The sequence below is a fragment of the Ictalurus furcatus genome, chromosome 7, assembly GCF_023375685.1.
Source record: "Ictalurus furcatus strain D&B chromosome 7, Billie_1.0, whole genome shotgun sequence".
Classification (NCBI taxonomy): domain Eukaryota; kingdom Metazoa; phylum Chordata; class Actinopteri; order Siluriformes; family Ictaluridae; genus Ictalurus; species Ictalurus furcatus.
Genome location: NC_071261.1, coordinates 7,158,214 through 7,181,815, shown reverse-complemented (window position 1 = coordinate 7,181,815; position 23,602 = coordinate 7,158,214). Strand labels below are relative to the sequence as shown.

The following is a 23,602-nucleotide window of genomic DNA, read 5'->3' as shown; positions in this document are numbered from 1 at the left end:
CCCAGTGGGGAAGAAACAGAATAATAATAAGAAGAAGAAGAAGAAAGCTAACAGATACAATAAGTGCCTATGCACTTTCGGTGCTTGGCCCCTAATAAATGCAGGGTGACTACAGATAAATATTAAGCATAAAACACTGTCAGGCTGACCTCAAACTAAACAGTTCGTATTAATTCAATACGAGGTTACTTGAAAAGAGAAACTAGAGTAAATGCAATACAATAACACAGCACATGGGTAGAAACGTTGAGTTGCTTTATTGAGCCTACACCGTGTATAAACACAGAGGAATTACTGCGTTCACACAGCCACAAAACGGTCACTTTGTTCCAGTCTCACAAATCACACCGTCTCACTCTTCACCATCATTCGTACAACAAACAAGGTCCCTCCTGCTTCACGTTAATCATCAAGCAAAAGCAACTACACAGTTTCATCCGGCCTGTTTTACAGCAATATTATATTTTTAAAAAAGGCACTACATCAAAAGCTCAAGTGGTTGAAACACAACTGTTTTTGACAGGAGCAAACGGAAATGTACAGTTTCACACACAATATAATTTTGTTCAAGATTTCAAAGAAAGAATGGAAAAAAAAAAAAATCAGTTTGAGTGTTATAGTTGGAATGTAAGACAGATTGCACTTGTAACAATTAATCCATCTTTTGACCCATTAAATGTTTAAAAGTATGACATCACTGACAGACAGACAGACAATGTACAAAGATAAAACTAGGCCAAAAAAAAAAAATACTAATAATCATAAAATGCAGAAATGTTCAAGATTTCAGCTTTTTACTGCATCTTTGGATCTTAAACCTTTTAATAAAGTACTACACACAACAGACTACAACAAACAGGCATTACATTTTGAATTTTTTTTTTTTTGTTTGTTTTGTTTTGTTCTTTAAAAAGACTCGTGTATACGCAAAACGTTTTAATCAGATCTTTATTTTAAAACTTGAAATATAGTATTACGATGTGGCCTATTATCATTGCCAGGAAAATACCACAGAACCCTGTAAAATATCATTACTTGACCTAACTGCAACGGTGAGTACCATCATCCCTTTTCACGTTCCTTTATAGTCCTAAACGCTACTATTGATTTGAAACGATTAAAAATATATTCAGTAGCCATTTAATTTCAGAATGAAGCACTGACTCACATAAAAATGGATGATACACACACACACACACACACACCCTGCGCACCTACAGGTGATTTTTTCCTATTTTGGGAATGGCTACACTCCCTACAGCAATAATGCAGGTTTCTATACACTGGTCTCTTGATACTTTTTGGCTTTCAATATATAAAAGATATATAGAACGATAACACTAGTTATATACGTAACCGTGGTTCTGTGATCGCCAGACAACCGCCAGAGACGGTAAACATCACCTGGATCTCTTCTCGTGTGGGTGCGCATACATACTGAGAACTTCCTACCAAGAAACAAAGTGACCGTATGATGTAGTATTTACAACAAAGTAATTTGTTCGATTAGTGCAGGTTCCGAATGGCAGGGAAGCACATTTACATAACTAACTAGCGTTTTAATTTCACCCTCCCTTAGCCTCACAAGAAGATACCCAGGTGATATTCACCATCCCTGGTGGGTGGGAGGGGTGAAAACAGAATTGCATGTTACAGTCAAAATCTTTGCATATTTGTTCACAATAGAGTTGAAATATACAGTCATTAAAGAACACCGAGTTTCGCTTTCTTCTCAGTGCTGGTCCAAAATAAAAACAAAAAATAAAAAATAAACACTTGCCAATAGCTCTGCTACCTAAATAAAGTCAGACGATTGAGAATTGTTCAACCTACATTACATTTCATCCTGGTATCAGTAAGATGAAGAATCAATAACAAACAAATACATTATAATTGGTCCAAAAGTGCTTCGTGTAGGGGAGGAGGAAGGGGGGGGGGGTGTCATGTTTCACACTCACTACACAAACATACACCTGGGTGTTAGTACTCACTTGGTGAGTTAGTGTTAGTGCACACTAAACCTCATGGGATAAACAACTGGAACTGCAACTGACAACCAGGAAACCATTTAATATGCAAATATAGTTTTACTATCGATTCAAAAAAAAAAATCGAGATGGACACAAAGCTATAAAAAGATTCTGGAGGCATGACGCTCGTGCTTCGAGGAACAGATCTACAGTGATAACGATCACTGATTGGTCAAAGCCTCTGAGAAGATGGTAGTGAACAGTCTATGGATTGCGTCTGTGATTCCACTCAGAATAAGTACCGGTCAGGTCGGCGTGATCGGCGTCATACTGGCACGTGCGTGTCTGTGTACTCGTCTTGCCCCTCCCCCACACTGAACGTGGGCTCCGAGTCGTCCGCGTCAAGCTGTGTGTGTAAAAAAACACACACAATCAGGAAAGCAGGATACACAAGTACACTACCAGGGGTACCTACTATATAGGTGTACAAGATTAAAACGGCTAATAATTCTAGGTGCTGGGACGGCGTATTTAATAAACCTGCAACAGAGTGTATATCGTAAATAACCACCCATCCATGCACTTTCTGTACCGCTTTATCCTACATAGGGTCGTGGAGGAGCCTGGAGCCTATCCCAGGGAACTCGTAGCACAAGGTTGAGTGCTATTGTTAGCATCTTGGATTGGGTGCTAACAATTGCGCATACATTCACAATTTGGAAATGCTAATCAGCCTACAACGCATGTCTTTGGACTGTTGGAGGAAACCCCCCCGAAGCACGGGGAGAACATGGGAACTCTGGAATCGAACCCCCAACCCTGAAGGTGCTGTGCGTTAAATAGGAAAAGGCTTTATAAATCCTGAACAAAAACCCACTTGCTGTAAATATTTCCCCCGTTTACAATCGGTTTTATCGACGCTGAGAAACACTCACACACTGCATCTCGCGCTGGGTGAAGATCCGCGGCAGCAGGTACCTCCTGATGGGCACGGTGAGGATGAGGACAAAGGGAAACGCTAACGAGGCCTGGGTGGACATGACGGCCCAGAGCCCGGCCAAACACACCACCTGGATAACGGTGAAAAGGTGCATCCGTAGAGTGCGCACCTGAAACAGACAGGTCAAAAGGTCAAGGGGATGCTCGAGCAGACTGATGCGTTCTAGAAAAGCTGGGTTACAGCTGCCTCGGAGATATTAACGAGATACCGGCACTGACTGACGGCGTTAGCGGGTTTTTCCAAGGTTTACCGTTATTACTCCAACATTAGGAGAGCTGACTGACCTTCCGCACGTACATATGGTCTGGGTGATATTTGGGAGGCATCAGGAGCAGCATCATGCGCTCAGTCATCTGGATGCCGTTGAGGGACATAACCCCCATGTAGAGAAAAATGCCAAACAGAACAGCGATGGGGATCTTCCTCAGCACCTCCCCAATCACAATAGAAAGACCTGCAGAGCCACAGACAGGTACGAGGCAGAGCGAAGACTTGCTTAGCGTTTGAAAACAGAGATTAACGTGAAAGAAAAAGTACCGTAATATATATATCATCATAAAACATAATAATATACCGCCTACATTGTATGGCCAAAAATACGTGAACAGCTAACCGTCACACTTGCTGAACATCCCGTTCCAGATTTAGTCCCCCTTTGCTGTTATTATAACCCCCACTCTTCTGGGAAGGCTTTCCACTAGATTTTGGAACACGACTGTGGGGATTTGTGGTCATTCAGCCACGAGAGCATTAGTGAGGCAAGGCACTGATGCCAGGCGAGGAGGCCGGGCATCGTCATGCTGGAGCACGTTTACTCTCCTATACAACGGCATGCCTCAAACTTTGTGGCAACACGTGTGATGGTCAGATGTCCACAAAGTTTTGGCCATATTGTGCATATCGTATACAGTTGGATCCATAAGTATTCGGACAGCGACGCGGTTTTCCTAATTTTGCCGCTGTATGCCACCACAATGGATTGGAAATGGAGCGATCGAAGACGCACAAACAAGCGGCAACTGAAGGCAGCTGTAATAAAGGCCTCGCGAAGCATCTCAAGGGAGGAAACGCAGCATTTGGTGATGTCCGTGGGTTCAAAGGATTTGCATCCAAGTATTAAAAATGAAAAATCCTTATATTTTAGGATTATGTTAGTTTGTCCAATTACCTTTGAGCCTGTGAAAATGAAGGGACTCCTTGAATTTCAGCGGACAGTCTGCGCTTCAATCACGTCTCGATCGCGTCGTTTCAAATCCACCGTGGTGGCGTACAGAGGCAAAATTAGGAGAACCGCGTCGCTGTCCAAATACTTATGGACCTGACCGTATCTAACAATTTTCTGTCGTTTCTAAAACACCCGTGTTTTCCACCTTCCACCTTTTTACCCCGCCATGTTCCAGAATCACATAGAATCCAAAGTTATCTAATATACACACCAATTTACAACCCCGATTCCAAAAAAGTTGGGACACTGTGTAAAATGTAAATAAAAAGCAGAATGCGGTGATTTGCAAATCTCATAAACCCGTATATCGTTCGCAATAGAACATAGAAATCATGTGAAATGTTTAAACGGAGTAAAATGTACCATAACACGTCTAAAAAAAAGTTGGGACGGGGGCAACAAAAAGCTTTGGAGGACTGTTGGGCGTGTCCTGTCAGCGTGGAGGTTTGTTTGTAGAGCACTGTGCAAACTCAGCTGAACTCACCGACGAGAACCGCGACCAGAAATCCGGTCACCCTCTGCTCCTTCACCTCCTGGATGCGTGGTTTATCGCCGGGTGCCACGGCCTTGCTCATGACAGTAAGTGCATTGGCGTGGGTCACGGAGCGCACGGTTGCGGCAGCCAGCCAGGGCAGGCCAAACAAAGCCGAGATCCCACCCACGGCTACGATGATCAACAGGTCCAAATGAAAGCCGGACCCCTTCACCAGCATCCTCTCCTTTTTACTCACGATAAGACTGAAAGGAAAAAAAAAAAAAAAAAAAGGAGACACCTTCAGAGTGTACAGATTCCAACATACATCCGTATCGCATCGTTTTTTCGACACGACTATACAAATCGAACGCGCACAGAAAAGAACAATATCATGCTCACGTGGTGATCTGTGTCTCCATGAAGATGAGGATGAACACGAGCAGGGCAGGCAGAATGCTGGCAGCCATCATCCAGACTGGGAACTGACCGTCAGAGCCCAACGGGTTGATCACCCAGCCCCGTTTCTCCGGGCTGGTCACGTTGAAGCCGTCCGGAACGCTCAGCTTCTGCAGACGAAAATTGTGGATGGTTGCCAGATGCAAGCTAAACTCAAGAAATTTCAACAAATCTTCACCTGACGAAGGAATGTATATAAAACTACAGCCTAAACGAAGGCCTAAACCAGCAAAGCCACATGGAAACCTTCTTCGATTGCGAGATAAAGTGCCGTCCTACTTCCTTTAACGACTCACCTGTGTGAAGGTGTCTTTGATGCTGTAGTCCACCAAAACCATGATGAAGATAGCAATGGGAACACCGAAATCTCCAATCACCCTGCGGAGCTGCAGCATAAGAGAACTTGGTTTTAGACGGACTGGAAACAATTCATACTCCAGTACACAAGTATATTCTAAGGTCTAGGAACAGGGGTGCACAGCTCCAGTCCTGGAGGCCCAGAGTAAAGCACGGTGTGGTGGTTTTCCTGCTCAAACACGTCTACTAAACCTGGAAATGAACTGGTCAGTCCAATCAGGTGTTTGTTTTTTTTTACTCCATTTGCTTGTAATTTGGGCTTTTTGCCATTTCCCACCCACACGCAAGCTCTTCCCAGTCACATGACCACTACAGGGAGATATATATACACACACATATCTGATAACAAGCCCTAATGGTAGGCGTGGCCACAGTGAACCTGTCCAAATGTACATTTCTTGAAAAAGACTTCAGAGGCTAGGTCTGTAGAAGTCTGTGTCCTATCTTGATTTCAATCTTTACAGCAATCTTTGTCTGTTTACGTCACGCAGCTGGTAATGTGAATCGGCCCTATATTCCGTCTTTCTCATTGTAACATGTCTCATTCTAACAATCCTTAATAAATAAATAAATACATAAAAAAAAGCACGGTGTCAAAATCTTACACTGCCAGGGAAGAAGGCGCTGTTCTTAAACTTGCGCAGGTAGAAGGCAATGAAGAAGGTTCCTGACATAAGCACCAGGGATAGCAGGGCTGTATTGGGCTGGTTTAATACTTTCCCAGGTGTGTCTCGGGTTCTGCTGGAGTTGACTAGGAACTCTGGTGTAGTGTTATTTTCTGCTGTGCTGTCGCAAGAGGTGAGAGGGTGGTCTTTGAAGATCTGAAAAACAAATAAGTGTAAAGCTGTGCAAATTTATAGTTATGGTTTATCACAAAAAAAAAAGAGAGAGAGAGAGAGAGAGAGAGAACGCGTTTTACCTTGGCAAGCTTCACAAAGGTCTCGTAGATGAAGATGAGGGAGATGAGAAAGGAGAAGATCTCCTGCGTGAAGCGGGAAACGAAACGCACCAGGAAGCTTCCCTCGAAGGCCACCGTAACCACCACGATCAATACCAGCCAGAACCCGATCCATACCCGGCCCGTCAGGTACTCCATTCCATAGGACGTACAGAACTGCCACGAATACATAGGGATTAACGTGGAAACATTCCCCAGGGCATGTTTTCCAGGGTTTCTGGATATTACTTACAAGCTAGCACTATAAAACATTTAGTCTCATTAATTACATTAAAGGAATGATTGACGATGGATAAAAATAAATAAATAACGCGCAATCGAGGCAGTAATGTGGCCACGAGGCGAAGAGGAGGCTTGAGCCATTGATATGCAGTTATTAGAGAGAGAGATGAGAGATGAAAGAGATGAGAGAGATATGAGAGATAAGAGAGAGATGATAAAGAGATAGAGAGAGATGAGAGAAAGAGATGAAAGAGATGAGAGAGAGATAGGAGAGATAGATGAGAGATGAAAGACAGATGAAAGATGAGAGGGAGAGAGAAGAGAGAGAGACGAGAGAAAGATGAGAGAGATGAAAGAGAGATGAGAGATGAAAGATATGAGATGAGAGAGAGATGAAAGATGAGAGGCAGAGAGAAGAGAGAGAGAGACGAGAGAAAGAGATAAGAGATGAACGAGAGATGAGAAAGATGAGAGAAAGATGAGAGAAAGAGAGATGAGAGAGATGAAAGATGAAAGAGATGAGAGAGATATGAGAGATAAGAGAGAGATGATAAAGAGATAGAGAGAGATGAGAGAAAGATGAGAGAAAGAGATGAGAGATGAAAGAGATGAGAGAGAGATAGGAGAGATAGATGAGAGATGAAAGAGAGATGAAAGATGAGAGGGAGAGAGAAGAGAGAGAGACGAGAGAAAGAGATGAGAGAGATGAAAGAGAGATGAGAGATGAAAGATATGAGATGAGAGAGAGATGAAAGATGAGAGGCAGAGAGAAGAGAGAGAGACGAGAGAAAGAGATAAGAGAGATGAACGAGAGATGAGAAAGATGAGAGAGAGATGAGAGAAAGAGAGATGAGAGATGAAAGATGAGAGAGATATGAGAGATAAGAGAGACATGATAAAGGTAGAGAGAGAGATGAGAGAAAGATGAGAGAAAGAGATGAGAGATGAAAGAGATGAGAGAGAGAAATAGGAGAGATAGATGAGAGATGAAAGAGAGATGAAAGATGAGAGAGAGAGAAGAGAGAGACGAGAGAAAGAGATGAGAGAGATGAAAGAGAGATGAGAGATGAAAGATATGAGATGAGAGAGAGATGAAACATGAGAGGCAGAGAGAAGAGAGAGAGACGAGAGAGAGATGAAACATGAGAGGCAGAGAGAAGAGAGAGAGACGAGAGAAAGAGATCAGAGAGATGAACGAGAGATGAGAAAGATGAGAGAGAGATGAGAGAAAGAGATGAGAGAGATGAAAGATGAGAGATGAAAGAGATATGAGAGATAAGAGAGATGAGAAAGATGAGAGAGAGATGAAACAGATGAGAGAGATGAAAGATGAGAGAGAGATGAGAGAAAGAGAGAGAGAGATGAAAGAGATGAGAGAGATATGAGAAAGAGAGACATGAGAGAAGAGAGAGAGAGCGCGAGAGAGATGAAATTTAGCTGAAAATTAGTTCAAAAACAATTTTTGTTTAATTAACATTCTGGTTTCGTAAAACGTACCTCAAACAAATGAAATGAATGTATTTTAATAAATGGCATATTCTTCCCCCAGATCAAGTACAGGATAAAAAAATGATGGAATCATCAATCAATCAATCAATCAATCAATCACATTTACATTGTACATTGTTGCTTAGTTAGTAATTAGCACATTATTGCTTCTCCTTGGGTTTTAGTGCTTCCGAGGCTGTAGGATGTGGAATATCTTCTAGATCAGTGTTCAACATGAAGGACTGACAGCTTTATGTACTATGAAGCATTTCGTACATTTACTACAAAAATGACCTTAATAAAGATCGCCATGACTGGAATTCCATATGGAGTTAAAGAGCTGTGTTGTATACCGATGACATTTATGTGTACTATTATATTACATACTAATGACCTTGACTTCGGTGTACACGGACGACAGCTGGTGAAGTTGAAACATTGATGCGTAGTTTAAAAAAAAAAAAAAATCGATAAAATAAAAATAAAATACTCACAGAATAGAACGCCTCTTCGAACACTAACAAAGGTCCGGAAAAGCCAACCACGAGGAGGGGCTGAGCTCCAAGCAGACTAAACAAAATCCCCTGTAGTGCAGTGGCAACGATTAACTCCGACACGCCCATCAAGCCCTCCGTCTTATCGCCTGCGGGGGGGGCGGATCAAAACCGTCTCATTAAGCATACCTTCGACACGTGGTGACGTTTCTATTTCAATGCATTCTTTTGCTAGTGTTAAGGTTCGATCAGAAACAAACGCAGTGGGGTCTGTAACAAAGGCGGGAAAACGATTGAAGAATAGATAGGTAGATAGATAAACAAACAAACAAACAAACAAACATCCCAGGCGTCAACTGACCCAACAGTCCTCCAAAGGTAATGGCAGGAGAGAGGGCAGCAAAGTAAATGAATATGACAGCAGCCATGCACTGAGGGTTGAGGGCATCCTTAAAGTCGCTGAGGTATTTGGGGTAACGGTTGCGTGCGTCTCGTATAGCCCCACCAAACAGCCGTCCCGTCCTCCGCAGGGGGTCAGCTACGGGTTTACTCGGGGGTAAAAGAGCTGCACGAAAGCACAGGCAGAGACAATGAACGACAAAATTCATGAGCTCAGAAGATCATTGAATATGTACAATGAGTAAAACAAAAAAACACAAGGTATAAAACATGGTGAGAGATGTTTACTCTCATTAACTACAATCTCCACTTCTATCCGCTGGCTACAGTACACGAACGTGTAGCGCAATTTCAAAGAAAAGTCTACGCGTATGTGTGCTTGCATGTATATACCCTCGTCCTCTGGCCTCTTGGGTTCCTTGGCCTGTAATTTGACTTCCTGCTCGTGTCTCTTGCGCAGCATCTCTCGCTGGAATCGGGCCACAGAGTGCAGCAGCTCGTCACCTCCTACCTCTGATGGAGGAAGCACGATGCTGCAGTCCAGAAAGCTGTTAATGGCTGTCAGCAGGTCGCCGCGCTCATCTGCCAAATATGCCGCCTCGTGAAATTGCTGTCGAGACGGAAGACACAAGAGCAGGTTAACGACGCCAGGGCTGTAACGTAGTTAGAGCGCAAACATAATCTGTCATGTGGAGGGACAGACAGACAAGTCCTAATCTCATGATGAAATAAACGCAGATGTCAAATCTTAACCAGTTGCTCTGTCTGGGCCATGTTCCGAAATCTTCATCTGCTCCCGTTCATGCGAAAGGGTCAACAAAATCAACCGCTAGGGCTTAGCTTACTTTGTCAGACATCAGGGTGGATATGGAGCGCCCGATCTGATGGTAGTCCATGTTGGCGATGGGTGGGCCGAGGAGGACGAACATGAAGCGCACTGGTATTGCCACCTCCAGCACCGACTCCAGCAGCACCGCCTCCTGCAGCCGCACAAAAGCCATGGTCGGCTGGTCCAGGAAGTCCACCCTGCCTGTGGAGATTCGGATGAACGTTCAGCCGTGCCGGGTTCATTAACACGAACCCGGCCCAGATGTCTCGTTCCGGGGGTTACCTGTCTACACGGCCCTGTTTTATACACCTTTTTATTATGATTATTATTTATGATCTATTAAATTGCTTATTTCTTGTTTGTTTGTTTTTCAATCACTTTGTAATTTAGTCTTTTTTTATTTGATTATTTTTGTCCTGCATTTATTCTAGTTCGATTTAGATTTCTTTAACAATATGGGACACTCATGTGGTTTAACTCCGCAACGTGAAACACGTGCCGTTACCGGAACATAATCGCCCCGGGTTGGTAACGCCCTTCACGTCGGGCCGCGTCACGTCACCCTGTCGTTGCATATTAATGATACGTGTGATGCATTTACCCGTCATCCCCATCATCATCATCATCATCATCATGATGTGAAAGCCAACTCACCCACAAGCACGACGGTGGCCTCTGCGTTTTCCGGGATCTTTTCCAGAAGCTTGAGCTCGTGCTTAGATTTGGATTTGTGCAAGCCCAGCACTAGAGAAGTATCTTTCTGCACAGACACACAGAGGATCAGTTATCTACACACACACACACACACACACAGAGACATACGTGTGTCTAAACTACACGCGGTACCTCGTTCTTGTCGATGTCGACGCAGTGGTTGGAGTCGGATTCGGCGGTTCCTGCTATGAGCGGGTCGGCAGCGGTAGGTTCCGGAGGTGCGACGTGGTTGTTGCTATGGTGATGAGGCATCAGAGAGGTGAGACTCGCTGCTGAGATGTTCCTGTGGAACGAGCTGTGCTCCTTCCCGTCGCTCGGGTGGCTGAAACGAGAGAAGAGTTTCGGTCAGGACGTGTAGCGCGGAGCAAAGTCCGTCTAGTCCGACTAGTAGTACTACGCAAATAAAACCTACAGAAGCTTTCTGACGGTCATCCGAAGGGTTCTACGACGGTATAAACAATAAACTGCACTAGTCACCAAATCCAGATCTTGTACAGTAGCACTACTTGTATTGTTCTCTGCTTGATATATCGCTTTGCTTGTACTTTTCTCATTTGTAAGTCGCTTCGGATAAAAGCGTCCGCTAGGTGAATAAATGAATAAATGTAAACATGCCCGAAAAGGTTCTTTAGAGTGATGCAACAGAAGAACCTTTTTGGTTCCGCCAGGGGTCTGGAAAGAATAATATCCTGGAGGACCACGATTTTTTATTTATTTATTTATTTATTTATTTATTTATTCGGTCCGGAATTCTTTAACGATTTTTGTTGACGCTACAGCGGACTACGTAATCATTCCCACCGACGGTGGTGCCGTTTTAGCGGGATTTTATCGGATCTCGGTCACGAGCAAGAAAAAGTTAGATGCAAAAAGTTCTTCAGAGAACAATAAATAAATAATAAAATAAAAAAATGTTAAAAATCGGTCCACGCGGGATTTTGCGGAGTTGTTTTGTGATTGTCGTGGCCAATTATTTGTTTGATTGTTTACTTATTTATTTACTTATTACTTGTTTACGGTTATTTGTTTACTTATTTATTTATATGTGGGGTTTTTTTTTGAGCTTTATTCTGCAGAAAACTATCTGAATCGCACGAAACTGTTTTGCAGAGATGTTTGTCGGTAACCGAGACCTTTCAGCTGTACTCGTGCTGGAAGACGGCTTCGTGACGACGTCGTGTGACGCGTCTCGGCCCAGGTCTGCGGGGAAAATCTGCGGTCGTTTCGAACGTTGCGGGGTTTCCTCGAGTCTGCGTTCGTTTCTGCGATCGCAAAATCCTTTCGTTCTCGATGTTCGTGCTGAGTGTTTGCGCTGACCTGTGTTTGAGAAGCAGTGCCCGGAGCACGTTGGCTCGGTCTTCTGCTCGGATCTGGTCGGAGATGATCATCTGTTCCACCACTTGATGAGCGATGCCAGGCAGCGTCCTCTGGTCCAGGTCCAGCAGTACGACACCTGCCCATATACACGACTCTCATGATCGACACGCACCTGAGTGACTGTACTGAGATGATCATCGAGATCCTTATGTATGCGCGTGTGCGTGCGCTCACCGTGCGAGATGGTCCGACGCAGCTCCAGCAGGCTGCGGAATGACAGCGAGGCTACGTGTGGTTTGCCCCAGCGGTCCGTTTCCTCCTCCACGTCCTCCTCGAACTTGATCCAGCGAGCCGTCTCTCTCCACTGCATCTCCTGATTCTTATCCATCACCAGCTCGTTCAGCTCCACAAACACCTGCGACGTGAACGCAGACAAACTCGCACTCACTCAAACGCTGACGGGAGACTGACGCGTTATTGACGTGCCGATAAACGTCTGTACGAACAGATTTTAATATCAACGCATCGAAGGAATGAACACCTTGAGCCCGAGCACAACAAAAACAATACCCACGGCACACCCGTGCACTATAGATTAGTAATCTCTGAAAGTGAAACATACACACACACACACACACACATATATATATATATATATCTACAATTATAAATAAGACTGCAAAATATTGAAGTGAAATATAGATGTATCCTGCGACGGGAATCCAAAACCTAACGCAAAATTAGTGGAGACAACTGGCTGTTATTACAGATCCACCCATCAGCCATAACGTTAAAAATAATAATAATAATAATAATAAAAACGTACTGTTGTTGCTATACATCTTTGTCTTCTTCATTTTGCCTGAAGGGTATACAAACTTTTGTGCTCCGCTGTAAATATTACGGCTGCGTGTTAGGGCTGCACTTTAAAATCGCAACCAGTGAACCCCTAACATGTCGCAGTGTACTGCAAACACCGCACGCCTTTATTTAGTTATTTATTTATTTATTTATCCGTTCGTTTATTTCTCCTGGGGCTCACGGCAAAGCCGCACTCGTTTGAAGCGCAGGCGGAGTGTCTGTCTAGTAGTTAGTTAAAGTGCACGTTTGCATACCGCGGGGTTCTGTGAGCTCGGTACGACAAAAACAACAACTGCTATTACATTTTTAAAATCCCCACCCCGCCCCCCATCCCCCGTTTATATATTTATTTATATACACAAAGCTGGATTGCGAAAGCCCTAGAGCTGTCCGGGGACGAACTGCCCGCCTGTCCGATCTAAAACACACACGGTCGACGCGGGTGTGATGTTAGAAGCGAGTTTGTAAAAGTAAACGTGCACAAGCCTAAGGCAAACCGGTGGTGTCCGGAACCACTCGATCGAGCGTACCGTGTGGGCCCTTCTGTGGTCTCCTGCGTGACACAACAACCCCCTCTGATTAAAAACAACACAAAAAAAACAGCAGCCTGAGTAAGCCAAAGAGCTCTTCACTTTCCTTACTCAGCACTGACAGTGTTCGAGCAGCCTAAACTTTATTTAAAAATAAATAAATAAATAAATAGATTCACAGGAAGTGACTCACCTCGTGCGGGGTTCTGTCCAGTTTGCGGCTGCGGCCGCTGGGCTCTCTGTGGTCCTTGCTGATGTGAACCACCTGCCCCTTGCTGCACTTCCTGACCAGGTGACGCCGCACGCCGGGGACATCTTCAAACCGGTGACCTGAAAGAGTCCAGAGTGAGTCATCGAAGGACGGCGAGAGAGCGCGATGTGACCGTGCTTATAAAGGTTAAATGAATAATACATACCCGAGGTCAGGTGATGCCGGCGAGATCAGCTATAATTGATGCACGTACCGTAACGTCTCCACACTGAAACGCCTGCGTCTAATACGCGTCTAATCTAAACTCTCGCGTCGGGCTTCTGATGTTTAAAAAAAAAAAAAAAAAAAAGTACCTCCTCCCGTCTTCAGAGTCTAAATGAACTATTGTTCATTCACTGGTGTACAGCACTCGTTCTTATTCCGTCTCTCTCTCTCTCACACACACACGCACACGCACGCACGCACGCACGCACGCGCGTGAGCCGAAACAATACTAATCTGATAGAAGTGTGTACATTTGATGTGGGAAGCTTCGCATGATTACAAATTGCCCAAATTCCTGAATCGCTGCCACAAATCGTCAGATAAAGTGAAAACATTGTCATTTATTCAATGACGACGAAAAAAACAAAACAACAACAACAAAAAAAAACAGAAAGCAAGCAAGCAAGCAAGCCTGCAGGTCAAACAAGCTTTTGTATTAATATGAAAAACACGTCAGAGGGCAACAAGAAAACAACAGCTGTCCACGAGAACATCAGAGATGCTTGATCACACAATACGTGACCACGTGACCTACAGTCACAGGGAATAATTCATTCGTGTTGCACGTCGCTTTGATCTACCGCTACACTCTCACACACTCACACACCGCTTACTTTTCATGCCGTCCAGGTCGACGGTGGCCAACATCTGTGCTTCGCTTTCGTCGGTCGGCATGCATCGGTAGCGTGCCAGTTCGGTGGCGGTCACGTCCCCCGTGCGCCGGCGCTCCTGCAGGTCGTAGCTGCGCGCCAACCTCGAGCTGGCGTCCGGAGACAGGGGCGGGAACCCCGACGGAACGGACGCCGTCCTACCATTGGGCTGCACGCACACGCCGTCGACGCTGCTACAGAGGACGTAGATTTCAAAATTTAAAAAATAAATAAAATACATCATGAAACAAAATGGTTAGAAAATTTGCATAAACAAATAAGCCGTTTCGACACGATCGGCATGGCGTCTCGTTTTAATAAACGCAAGAGAACAGGTTCGAGTCTAGCTCGCGCTCTCTGACTCACGGAACGGACACGGTTCAAAGCCAGCTGGAAATTGCGGGCTATGCGTTTTCTTTAAATAAAATACAAATAAATAAATAAATAGAACCCGGTCATTATTAAGGCATCCCTGGACGTATTTTGCTTCTCTATATACACACCGTGTGTTTAATATCCCACAGGAGAGAATCGGATCGGACAGATCCGGGCAGGAACGACATCCGAGTCCATCACGAATGATCCAGAATGATCCGGAATGATCGTGTGTGTGTGTGTGTGTGTTCACTCACTCGGTTGTAGTGGCGTCCTCGGTGCTAGCGCCGCTCTTGTGTAGGGCCGACTCGGGGACAATAACGAGCTGGCGAGCTGGAGTACCCAGGTTATTTTTGACCACGGTAGCACCGTTGGAGTCTTCATCGCACATAAAGAACTGGGGAGCGAACACAAGGATGGAGTCACAGTTAGTCAGGATTGTGTGACACTCTGTAGGAGGGTGTACCTGTGCGTGCGTGCGTGCGTGTGTGTGTGTGGGTGCGGATACCTGCACTGGCTCTGCGTGAGCATCTGTATCGTTATCTGATGTAGGCGTGGTGACGTTGCCTTCTCCATCCTGTGGGCTGCAGTGGTCCTCCTCTACTTCTTCCTCTTGCTCATCCTCCTCTATAGTGGGAGCTCCGCCGCTGCTGGCCGAGCCCCGCCTCCTCCCGCTCTTCCTCTTGCGCCCGCTCTTTTTGCCCCGGCTCTCAGAGGGCAGCCGTTTGGATAGCGGGTGATGGATGTGCAGCGGCAAGTGGCGGTGGGCTGAAAAGTGCACGAGCGGCGGTTCAGAAATGTGGCTCATAATAATAAAACACGTCAAATATTTACAAAATGAACGTCTTTTTTTTAATTTAAAAAAAAATTTATTACGCATGAGGTGAAAAGTATACTGTGCGATGAGATTTATTTCATGAGTAACATGTAGGAAATGACGCCATGATAAGGGCAATTTCCTTACCCTCCAAGTCCTCCTGGTTGAAGGTGCGGTGCTGCTCGGCCGGTAGCCGCGGTGCCGGGGAGAGGATCTGCTGGAAGCTCTGCACTCCCAGGGTCTTGTTCAGGTCCCCGTCGTCTTCGTCGTTGATGTCGTCGCCGTGCCGACGGGGAGAGACGGGCACGGCTGCGGCCGGCTGAAGGGAGAGTGGAGATGAGGAGAGCGACACTTCAGGCTACGCTTCCGTACAGGTACCGCTGCCTTTCTGCAGTTTCTATTTGCGACCCAGACACGTCATAACGCATGACACTAACATAATGTACAACCGAGATACAGTGATGCAGTAGCCAGAAACTGCATCTAGAGGGAGACAAAACGTCCAGGGACTGCATTCCAGCAATTCTTTAACAGTGAAAACATTTATATTTCGAGAGTAAAGTAATAGGCCCCCGGCTGTGAAATAGCGCACACACACACACACACACACACACACACACACACACACACACACACACACACACCCCCCCCCTTACTTTTCATGCCGTCCAGGTCGACGGTGGCCAACCTCTGTGCCTAGCTGCTAATAATGATGCTTTAAATAACGGGCGATCAAGGAGGTGCCTCCAATCACTCTTCCAGTCCTTGACATTTGACAGCACATGATAAAACAGACTCTACTGTATGTATGTATCGTATGTGTCTGTAGGCCTCAGTGCGGAGCTGCGTCAGAGGGCCTATAATGGGTTAGCTCTGTTATATATGACCTGGTGTGTCTCTAGGCCTCAGTGGACCTATAGTGGTTTAACTCTGACTGGTGCGTCTGTAGGCCTCAGCGCGGAGCTGCGTCAGAGGACCTATAGTGGTTTAACTATGACTGGTGCGTCTGTAGGCCTCAGCGCGGAGCTGCGTCAGAGGACCTATAGTGGTTTAACTCTGACTGGTGCGTCTGTAGGCCTCAGCGCGGAGCTGCGTCAGAGGACCTATAGTGGTTTAACTCTGACTGGTGTGTCTGTATTCCTCAGTGCGGAGCTGCGTCAGAGGACCTATAGTGGTTTAACGCCGACTGGTGTGTCTGTAGGCCTCAGCGCGGAGCTGCGTCAGAGGACCTATAATAGTTAAAGTGATAAGAGATGGGGGTGTTTGTGTGTGTATGTGTGTGTGTGCATCACCGCTGACATAATATGAACGATGTAGGGCAAACTGTCTCTCGCACTCACACACACACGGGCAGATAGTCCGTTGCTTTCCTAATGCCCTACTAGGTTCACACCATGTTCCCTCCAAAAACACAAACATGATAAATAAGAGAGCCGTAACCCTTTCTCCAACCAAAAACAAACGTACAGTTCCGTCATCTGACCTCTGGTGTAACTTGTGCTTCGGTTGGACAACGTGTGCGTAGTCTATATACTTTTAGTTTCTCCGTAGTTTCAAAAGGCAAAGTTGAAAAGTCGCCCCCCCCCCCCCCCCGCCTTAAAAAAAAAAAAAAAAACTTCACTAATCAGACAAAAGAGGATATGGAAAAACGAAAAACCTCCAGCCCGGTAGCTAGTTTCTGGTCCGACGAGCTATATAAATATACACGAACACGATTAGATCAATAATTGCGAACATAAATGTGATTAGATCAATTACAGCAGAAGATACTGGTTCATGTTTAGAAAACTAGGCTCACTAAATGACAGACAGCTTTTATATATATATATATATAGATATAGATATAGATATACACACACACACACATGTTTATTGGCACCGCTACAGTAATTTTTCCAAGTGTTCGGGTCTGCATCCGGACCACAATCCCCTGCTCTAAAGAAACAAACCCTGTAAGGGCTGGTAGTGAGCAGCAACTGTTCTCACCGCTGTGTTCGGGATGTTTTTCAAAAAAGGTTCCCCCACCTTCGCGCTCCAATCCAAACGCACAAAGCTCACGTATTGGGTTACTCTTTCCCACAGGAACTCTGCTGCTTCGCTATTTTAATACTGAGCACACCTCTCGCCCGAACAGAGGCGACATCATGAAGCTGAACTACCCGATCGCATTACGTTAGAGACGGCAGCCTTGGTGAAAACGTGCTGCTGAAGCCTTTCCTTTCCCTGACCTTTATTACCGCTACCGTCCTTCGGTAGTAATCTTCTTTTAAAAAACCAAACGACGTCGGTCGGGAGGTCCTCCCGGCCAGACGTGATTAAAGCACGGGCTGTCTCTTCTCAGAGACGCCGGTCTCACATTAGAACGAGTATGGCACTTGGCAGATAAGGAAAACACTCATGATCTTATTCCAAAAAAAAAAAAAAAGATGTTCAAGAAGCAAGCGCCTGACATAAGGGTTGAAAATTCCTTTCAAAGTGTAAAAACACCTTTAAAGCACGCGTAAATGATCCAACCTCCTACATAATGCCTCTTTAAATAAAATAAATAAATCCTTTTTTTTTTCTTTTTTTTTTTAATGAATATTTAATTTTTTTTTTTTTTTCTTAGTCGCATTTAACGTTTATCTTCAGTTACAATCAGGACGGATCTGTGGTCCGTCTCAGGAGCACAGGGTGCAAGGCATGAATATACCCTGGATGGGACAGAGTACCGCACGCATTCACACCGAGGGGCAAGTGAGCCGAACCGGTCCACGGGTCGAACATGCAAAACTGTGCAAAGACAGTAACCCGGGCTCAGGATCAAACCGAGAACCCTGGAACCGTGAGGCGGCAAAGCTGCCCCGCCAACGTCCAAAGATCGTACCCGCTCTCAGGGATGAACGGAAGGTACGAGGGATTCTTAAAGACGCTACGGTAAACAGGAAACCGTGGTGATTATCCGTACCAAAATGTGGAGCGCTTGCTGTGAAATTACCGGTCGACCTGTCTGACAAACCTGCCATTGAGAGCTTACATCATTTGACGTTTCGGCAGCACTCCGTGGGTTGACTCGTAGCTGTTGACCGTTCACAACACGCCGTAAACCGCACCTTGGACCCGAGCACGTTCGTGACGCGATACCAAAACCCGCAAACCCGAGGGACGAACGCGGCTAAATCTCTGAAGTCAGAGCGCGACTTAATAAATACGGTAGATTACACGGTCTGGTGACGTTTACGGCTTCGGTGATCGACTAGCCCCAGGAGCAGGACTGTCCAGACATCCCCCGCGGCTGGATGACCTCAGTGCCTGACGTGGTAATCACTGGCGTGCTCTGGAAACACCCACGTGGGTTCTGAACTTAATTAAACGGGAGAGTTTAATGGGCTGAAAGCGAGTCATTTAAACGTGCTCGTCTAATTAAGTATTATAAGGTTCTCTCTGCCCGTTCGACATTAACTCACACACACACACAACATCAGAATACTAAAAGTCATGATTATATGACTGGACATCGAGATGGAGACGTTATGGCTGTGTTGCTCTTGGCAACCGGTGTAGGTCCTCACAATTCATCAGGAAAAACGTCACGATCAAAAACACGATATTTTCCCCCAAATACACCTGAGTATTTCTTTTTTTTCCCTTATTTTTAAGTCCTTCATCAGCAAACTGACTTCTGGGAAATTGACCGAGCGTGGAAGTACCCACATCACCGTGGCGACGAGAAGCGTGTTTAACCTGGACGCAACAGCCGATCGTTTCGGAGTGAGCGATGATCGAATCATCACCAGGTGTTTTAGAGAGGACTGGAGTCACGCTCACACACTCCCACGCTACGCCCGGCGATTACATGGGCTAAACCAAAGCTGGTTTTAATAAATAAAGCTGTGCTGGAATGCTGGGGTGTAGCTCTTGTACCTAATGACCAGCCTAATGTTTGTCACTAAGGCAGCACCTTTAAGGATCGGAGTTTGCACCGTTACACTTCGTGCATTCGAAGTGACGCAAATACGACGTTTTCCTCTTTCCGGGCCTCTTCAAGCGGCTCATGACCTTAAATGTTGGTGGGGAAGGACGTTATTAACAATATAGGCTCTCGCGGTTGACTTGTCACTACAGGCTACGATCTAGTGAATTTTGAGACTCGACTACGCACGGGCGCCTTTTGAGCGATTTTTGACATACCTCGGGCCCACTGTGTTCGCCGTAAATATCATGAACCCGATTCCAATTACATCTCGATTCCAATTACATCTCAAAAAAAACAACACAAAAGACCTGAAACTAGCAGGTGACATGTATTTCACCCAACAAGTATTTCGCAATCATTCCCGGTGGACATTATCCACGCCGTAATCCTTTTCCCTCTCCCGTTCTTTGAGATTGCCCTGTATATATCCTGCAGACCCTGTCTGCGCTTACACTTTGCCGAAATTTATCAGATTTCATTTCTTATGGTGTGCTTTAAAACGAGATCTTGGCAGCCGCAGAGTATTTTTAAACTAGCCCAATCTGGCAACCCTGTCATTAACGGTCCTGTCGGCTGCTCCTCCTTCCACCGAAAAGCCAGCATGGGGGAAGAGAAAATCCTGCCCGATGGGCCTCTCGAAGCACTTATTACAGTTTTCATTTCTTACCTTAACAACCCCGAAGCTAAATGGCGCACTAGAAACACGAGCAAATCAGCAAAACATCCGCTTATATCCGTCAAATTGAGACTTTTTTTTTTTTTTCTTTTTAAAAGGGGTCATATGATGCTTTTTAATGCTTTCCTTTAGTGTGTAATGTATCTGTCTGTGCATGTAGAAGATCTGCACAGCTCACAGACAGAGAGCACTGCTCCAGACCCGCCTAAAACGCCGATAGGTACGAGAGTTCCAAAATAACCGACCGCCGCGAAAGGTTCTGCTCAAGTCGTCCTCGATCTGCCCGATCGTCCGCGTTTTCAGAATCGGACTCGGGATCGAACAAGATACGCTAAAACCGACGACATTATTAACCGTGTGAAGCTTGCGATTGTGGTAAGTGGCGTCACATTTTCCGACACACGCTACGAGGATTTTGGGCCAATCGGAGCACTCCGGGCTTTTCCGAACTCAATCGCAGCGTTTCAGACGGGGAATAGGAACGAAAAGATGGAAGCGATTCTGAACAGCTGAATCGAGTCGTTAGTGATTCCAGACTTTACTTCCTGTACGAACCTACGTAGGTTTGTAACAAAAAGCCCCGCCTCTGGTCTTCATCGGCTGCTCCTGACAGCGGTAGAACGATCATGAGAGACCAATCAGAGCAGAGTATGTTCTCTGAAAGGAGGAGTTTAGAACGAATCATTTAGAAAGGATCATTGAACGAGTCGTGTGCGACACTGGGGGGAAAAAAAGGTAACGGAAAAAATAAAAATTTAAGTACGCCGACACGACTCCCGAGTGATGCGGCGGAAAAGCCTTCGACCTGACAATGACGGCCGGTATTCGTCCACGTACGGCGCCGCTCATCTTAAAATAAACAAATCGATTCGGGAGATTGACGAAGAAATGATTCAGCACAGGGCTGCTACACAACTGCTGATACTCACGAAATGTCCAGCCAGTCCTGTAGCGGCGACGGCGTCTCCAGTGTCCTGAGAATCACTCATGGCTTGGTGTGCTGTGTGCGTGCGTGCGCGTGCGTGCGTGCGTGCGTCTCTGTGATTGGACGTTAGCCTTTTTCTCTTTTGCTCAGACTCAGCTGGGAGGTTTCGGACAGCATAACCTGAAAGATAAACAAAGATAAACAAAAACACAGATTTTTTTTAAAATCGTTCAAATGATTCATCCGAGATGATGAAATGATTCAAATGATTCAATCCCTCCGAAAGAGAGGGGTCTTTAGAGGCTTTCGGCCTCTACGACAAAAGGACGGCCTAAAACCCTGAAGGAGACGCTTAAAGTGTACGCTTTTTGTTGTTGCATTCTGGGTAACAGGGTGCTTTGGAAGCTCATATCCAGTTTTCTCCGTGTTAACACCTGCTTCGACAGGCTTTACGCCATCGGTCAAAAGCTATCACAAAGAGGCACTGCGATCAAACCGATTAAACGGGATTGCGAGACGCTCGGCGGGAAAGAAAGACATTCGCCTGCAGGCGGATAAATCGACCCGAGCTCTACAAGCGCTAACGTATTGCCTCACGTGTCCTGGCGCTCATTTTCTTTGAAGCGGAGCAACAATGCAACCAGCCCCAAGCCCAATTCTAAGTAAATAGCGCCAACAAAGGCGGGGCAGAAGAACGGGTACTTTGCGAAATCCCTGGTACTCGCTTACAGTAGCGTTCGAACTCGAATAACAATCAGACGTGCGGACGTTTACGTACAAAGAAAGTCGAGACACGCGATAGAGGACAACAGAGCACTTGAAAACTGAGTAGTCTGGGAGTTTTCATCCGTGACTAGGATTCGTCATCCGTACGTCTACACACCACACTCGAGAGAGCGACGACAGGCGTTCGATTCCCTCCGTTACAGCGGAGGCGGGTCGTTCGAGGTTAGACGGTAATTACAGCCGTGTTTCAGGGTGAAAAGTTTCAAACGCGTTATATAATCCCTGCAGACGTGTTCAGACGCAGACTGGCAGGTAGTTCATCACCGATCGAACCGCTCAGCTCGGCGAAACGCGGCGGTTATTTTAAACCGAGAGAGGGACGCGTGCGTTTAGAACCAGTTAGAGGTTTTCATCACTTTGGAAAATCTCCGACACTCCTAATCCACTTCCTCTAAGTCTTGCGGGCTCTCGACAAGGCAGACGGCGTGTGTGATAGCCAGAACACGACTGACGGATAACGAGTTTCATTTCTTGGGTTTCGGAACTTCTCTTAACGAGCCCGTGCAGTGTCCGCATCGGTCTCTTTCGTTCTTACTTTACTGGTCTCACTTCCTCATTTTGTAGTATGTACTGTTCATCTGATCTGATGTGTATGTGTGTGTGTGTGTGTGTGTGTGTGTGTGTGTGTGTGTGTGGGGTCGAGGGGGTTTGATTACTGGATGGTTACTGGATGGTCACTGGATGCCCCCCCCCACCCCATCCCACATCATTCTGTGTAAACTGTACACTCCAGTTATGCGTGAACGTCCCAGGTGTTTCTGAAATGCTCAGACCAGGCCTGTCTGGCACCAACAACCATCCCACGGTCGTCCCGATGTCCGCCGAGAACGTTAACCGACGCGTTAACGCCGCAAGATGAAATCACTGCGACGATGATCCTAATAAAGTGGCCTAATAAAATAAAACTCATGCATTTAATGTCAATAAATTCAACGTTAATTACATTAACACACACGCGGATGTCCCCAGTTACGTCCATTCCTAGTGGACCCGTAGCAAGAACGTTTAATCTCATCCATTTAAGTATTCACACATCTCTAATTCAACGTTCTAAGTGATGATATTCAAGTAACTTCCTTTCTTTATACGCTGTATTTAGAACGCTCAAGTGCAGATCATGCAAAAAGACTAAAAAAAAAAAAGCGCTGAATCATCCATAGTTCTCAGGACAAGCCAAAGTCACTGCTGTTTTGATAGGATCCTGTGTAACGGCAGAGCCCGTCCTCTCCGCCAGTCCGGGACCTGCAACGTGATAGAGGACGAGAGAGTCACATTCCTAGCGCTCGCAGCCCCGAATCGAAGCGGTCCCGACCCGAGACGTGGCTGCGGCTGCTTGCGGATTTTTCGCTGGCGAAATAAGCCAAATTGGTATGGAGTTGAACAGGAAACAGTTCTGTAAGACAGGAAGGGCTGCTGATGTTTCTCGGGCAAAGAGACAAAATCTTTCCCCCCCCCCATCCGTTCTACAGAAACTTTAACTCGCTCTTCTGCTGAAGATGAAAGAAGGATCGGAGATACATCACACACACACACACACACACATCAGAGAAGTCTGTGGAAACGTGTAAATGAGGGACCGGGACAGTACGGTCTGTCATACAGACAGCAGATCCGAGTTGCTCGAAAGACACGGAGGAAGAAGAAAAAC

The 23,602-nt window shown here is 45.8% G+C and overlaps 1 protein-coding gene across 5 annotated transcripts in view; it reads right to left on the bottom strand.

Annotated features, from left to right (window-relative positions):
• Nucleotides 1–232: 232 nt before the first annotated feature.
• slc4a2a (solute carrier family 4 member 2a) overlaps nt 233–23,602 on the bottom strand; it is a 30,971-nt gene continuing 7,601 nt past the window's right edge. For 4 of the 5 annotated variants that reach the window (XM_053628070.1, XM_053628069.1, XM_053628071.1 and 1 more), the window contains 22 exons: nt 21,173–21,348; nt 15,760–15,931; nt 15,304–15,563; nt 15,053–15,192; nt 14,385–14,614; nt 13,489–13,625; nt 12,139–12,319; nt 11,905–12,040; nt 10,720–10,909; nt 10,528–10,633; nt 9,890–10,074; nt 9,438–9,654; nt 9,007–9,210; nt 8,646–8,794; nt 6,403–6,597; nt 6,089–6,304; nt 5,423–5,512; nt 5,070–5,236; nt 4,680–4,933; nt 3,255–3,424; nt 2,906–3,079; nt 233–2,376 (listed from right to left, as the gene is read on the bottom strand). In XM_053628070.1, the coding sequence (XP_053484045.1) occupies nt 2,296–2,376; nt 2,906–3,079; nt 3,255–3,424; nt 4,680–4,933; nt 5,070–5,236; nt 5,423–5,512; nt 6,089–6,304; nt 6,403–6,597; nt 8,646–8,794; nt 9,007–9,210; nt 9,438–9,654; nt 9,890–10,074; nt 10,528–10,633; nt 10,720–10,909; nt 11,905–12,040; nt 12,139–12,319; nt 13,489–13,625; nt 14,385–14,614; nt 15,053–15,192; nt 15,304–15,563; nt 15,760–15,931; nt 21,173–21,232 (3,714 nt within the window). In that variant the 5' untranslated portion in view covers nt 21,233–21,348 and the 3' untranslated portion in view covers nt 233–2,295. The remainder of the gene's footprint in view (nt 2,377–2,905; nt 3,080–3,254; nt 3,425–4,679; nt 4,934–5,069; nt 5,237–5,422; nt 5,513–6,088; nt 6,305–6,402; nt 6,598–8,645; nt 8,795–9,006; nt 9,211–9,437; nt 9,655–9,889; nt 10,075–10,527; nt 10,634–10,719; nt 10,910–11,904; nt 12,041–12,138; nt 12,320–13,488; nt 13,626–14,384; nt 14,615–15,052; nt 15,193–15,303; nt 15,564–15,759; nt 15,932–21,172; nt 21,349–23,602) is intronic. The other variant, XM_053628072.1, reaches the window with a different exon arrangement.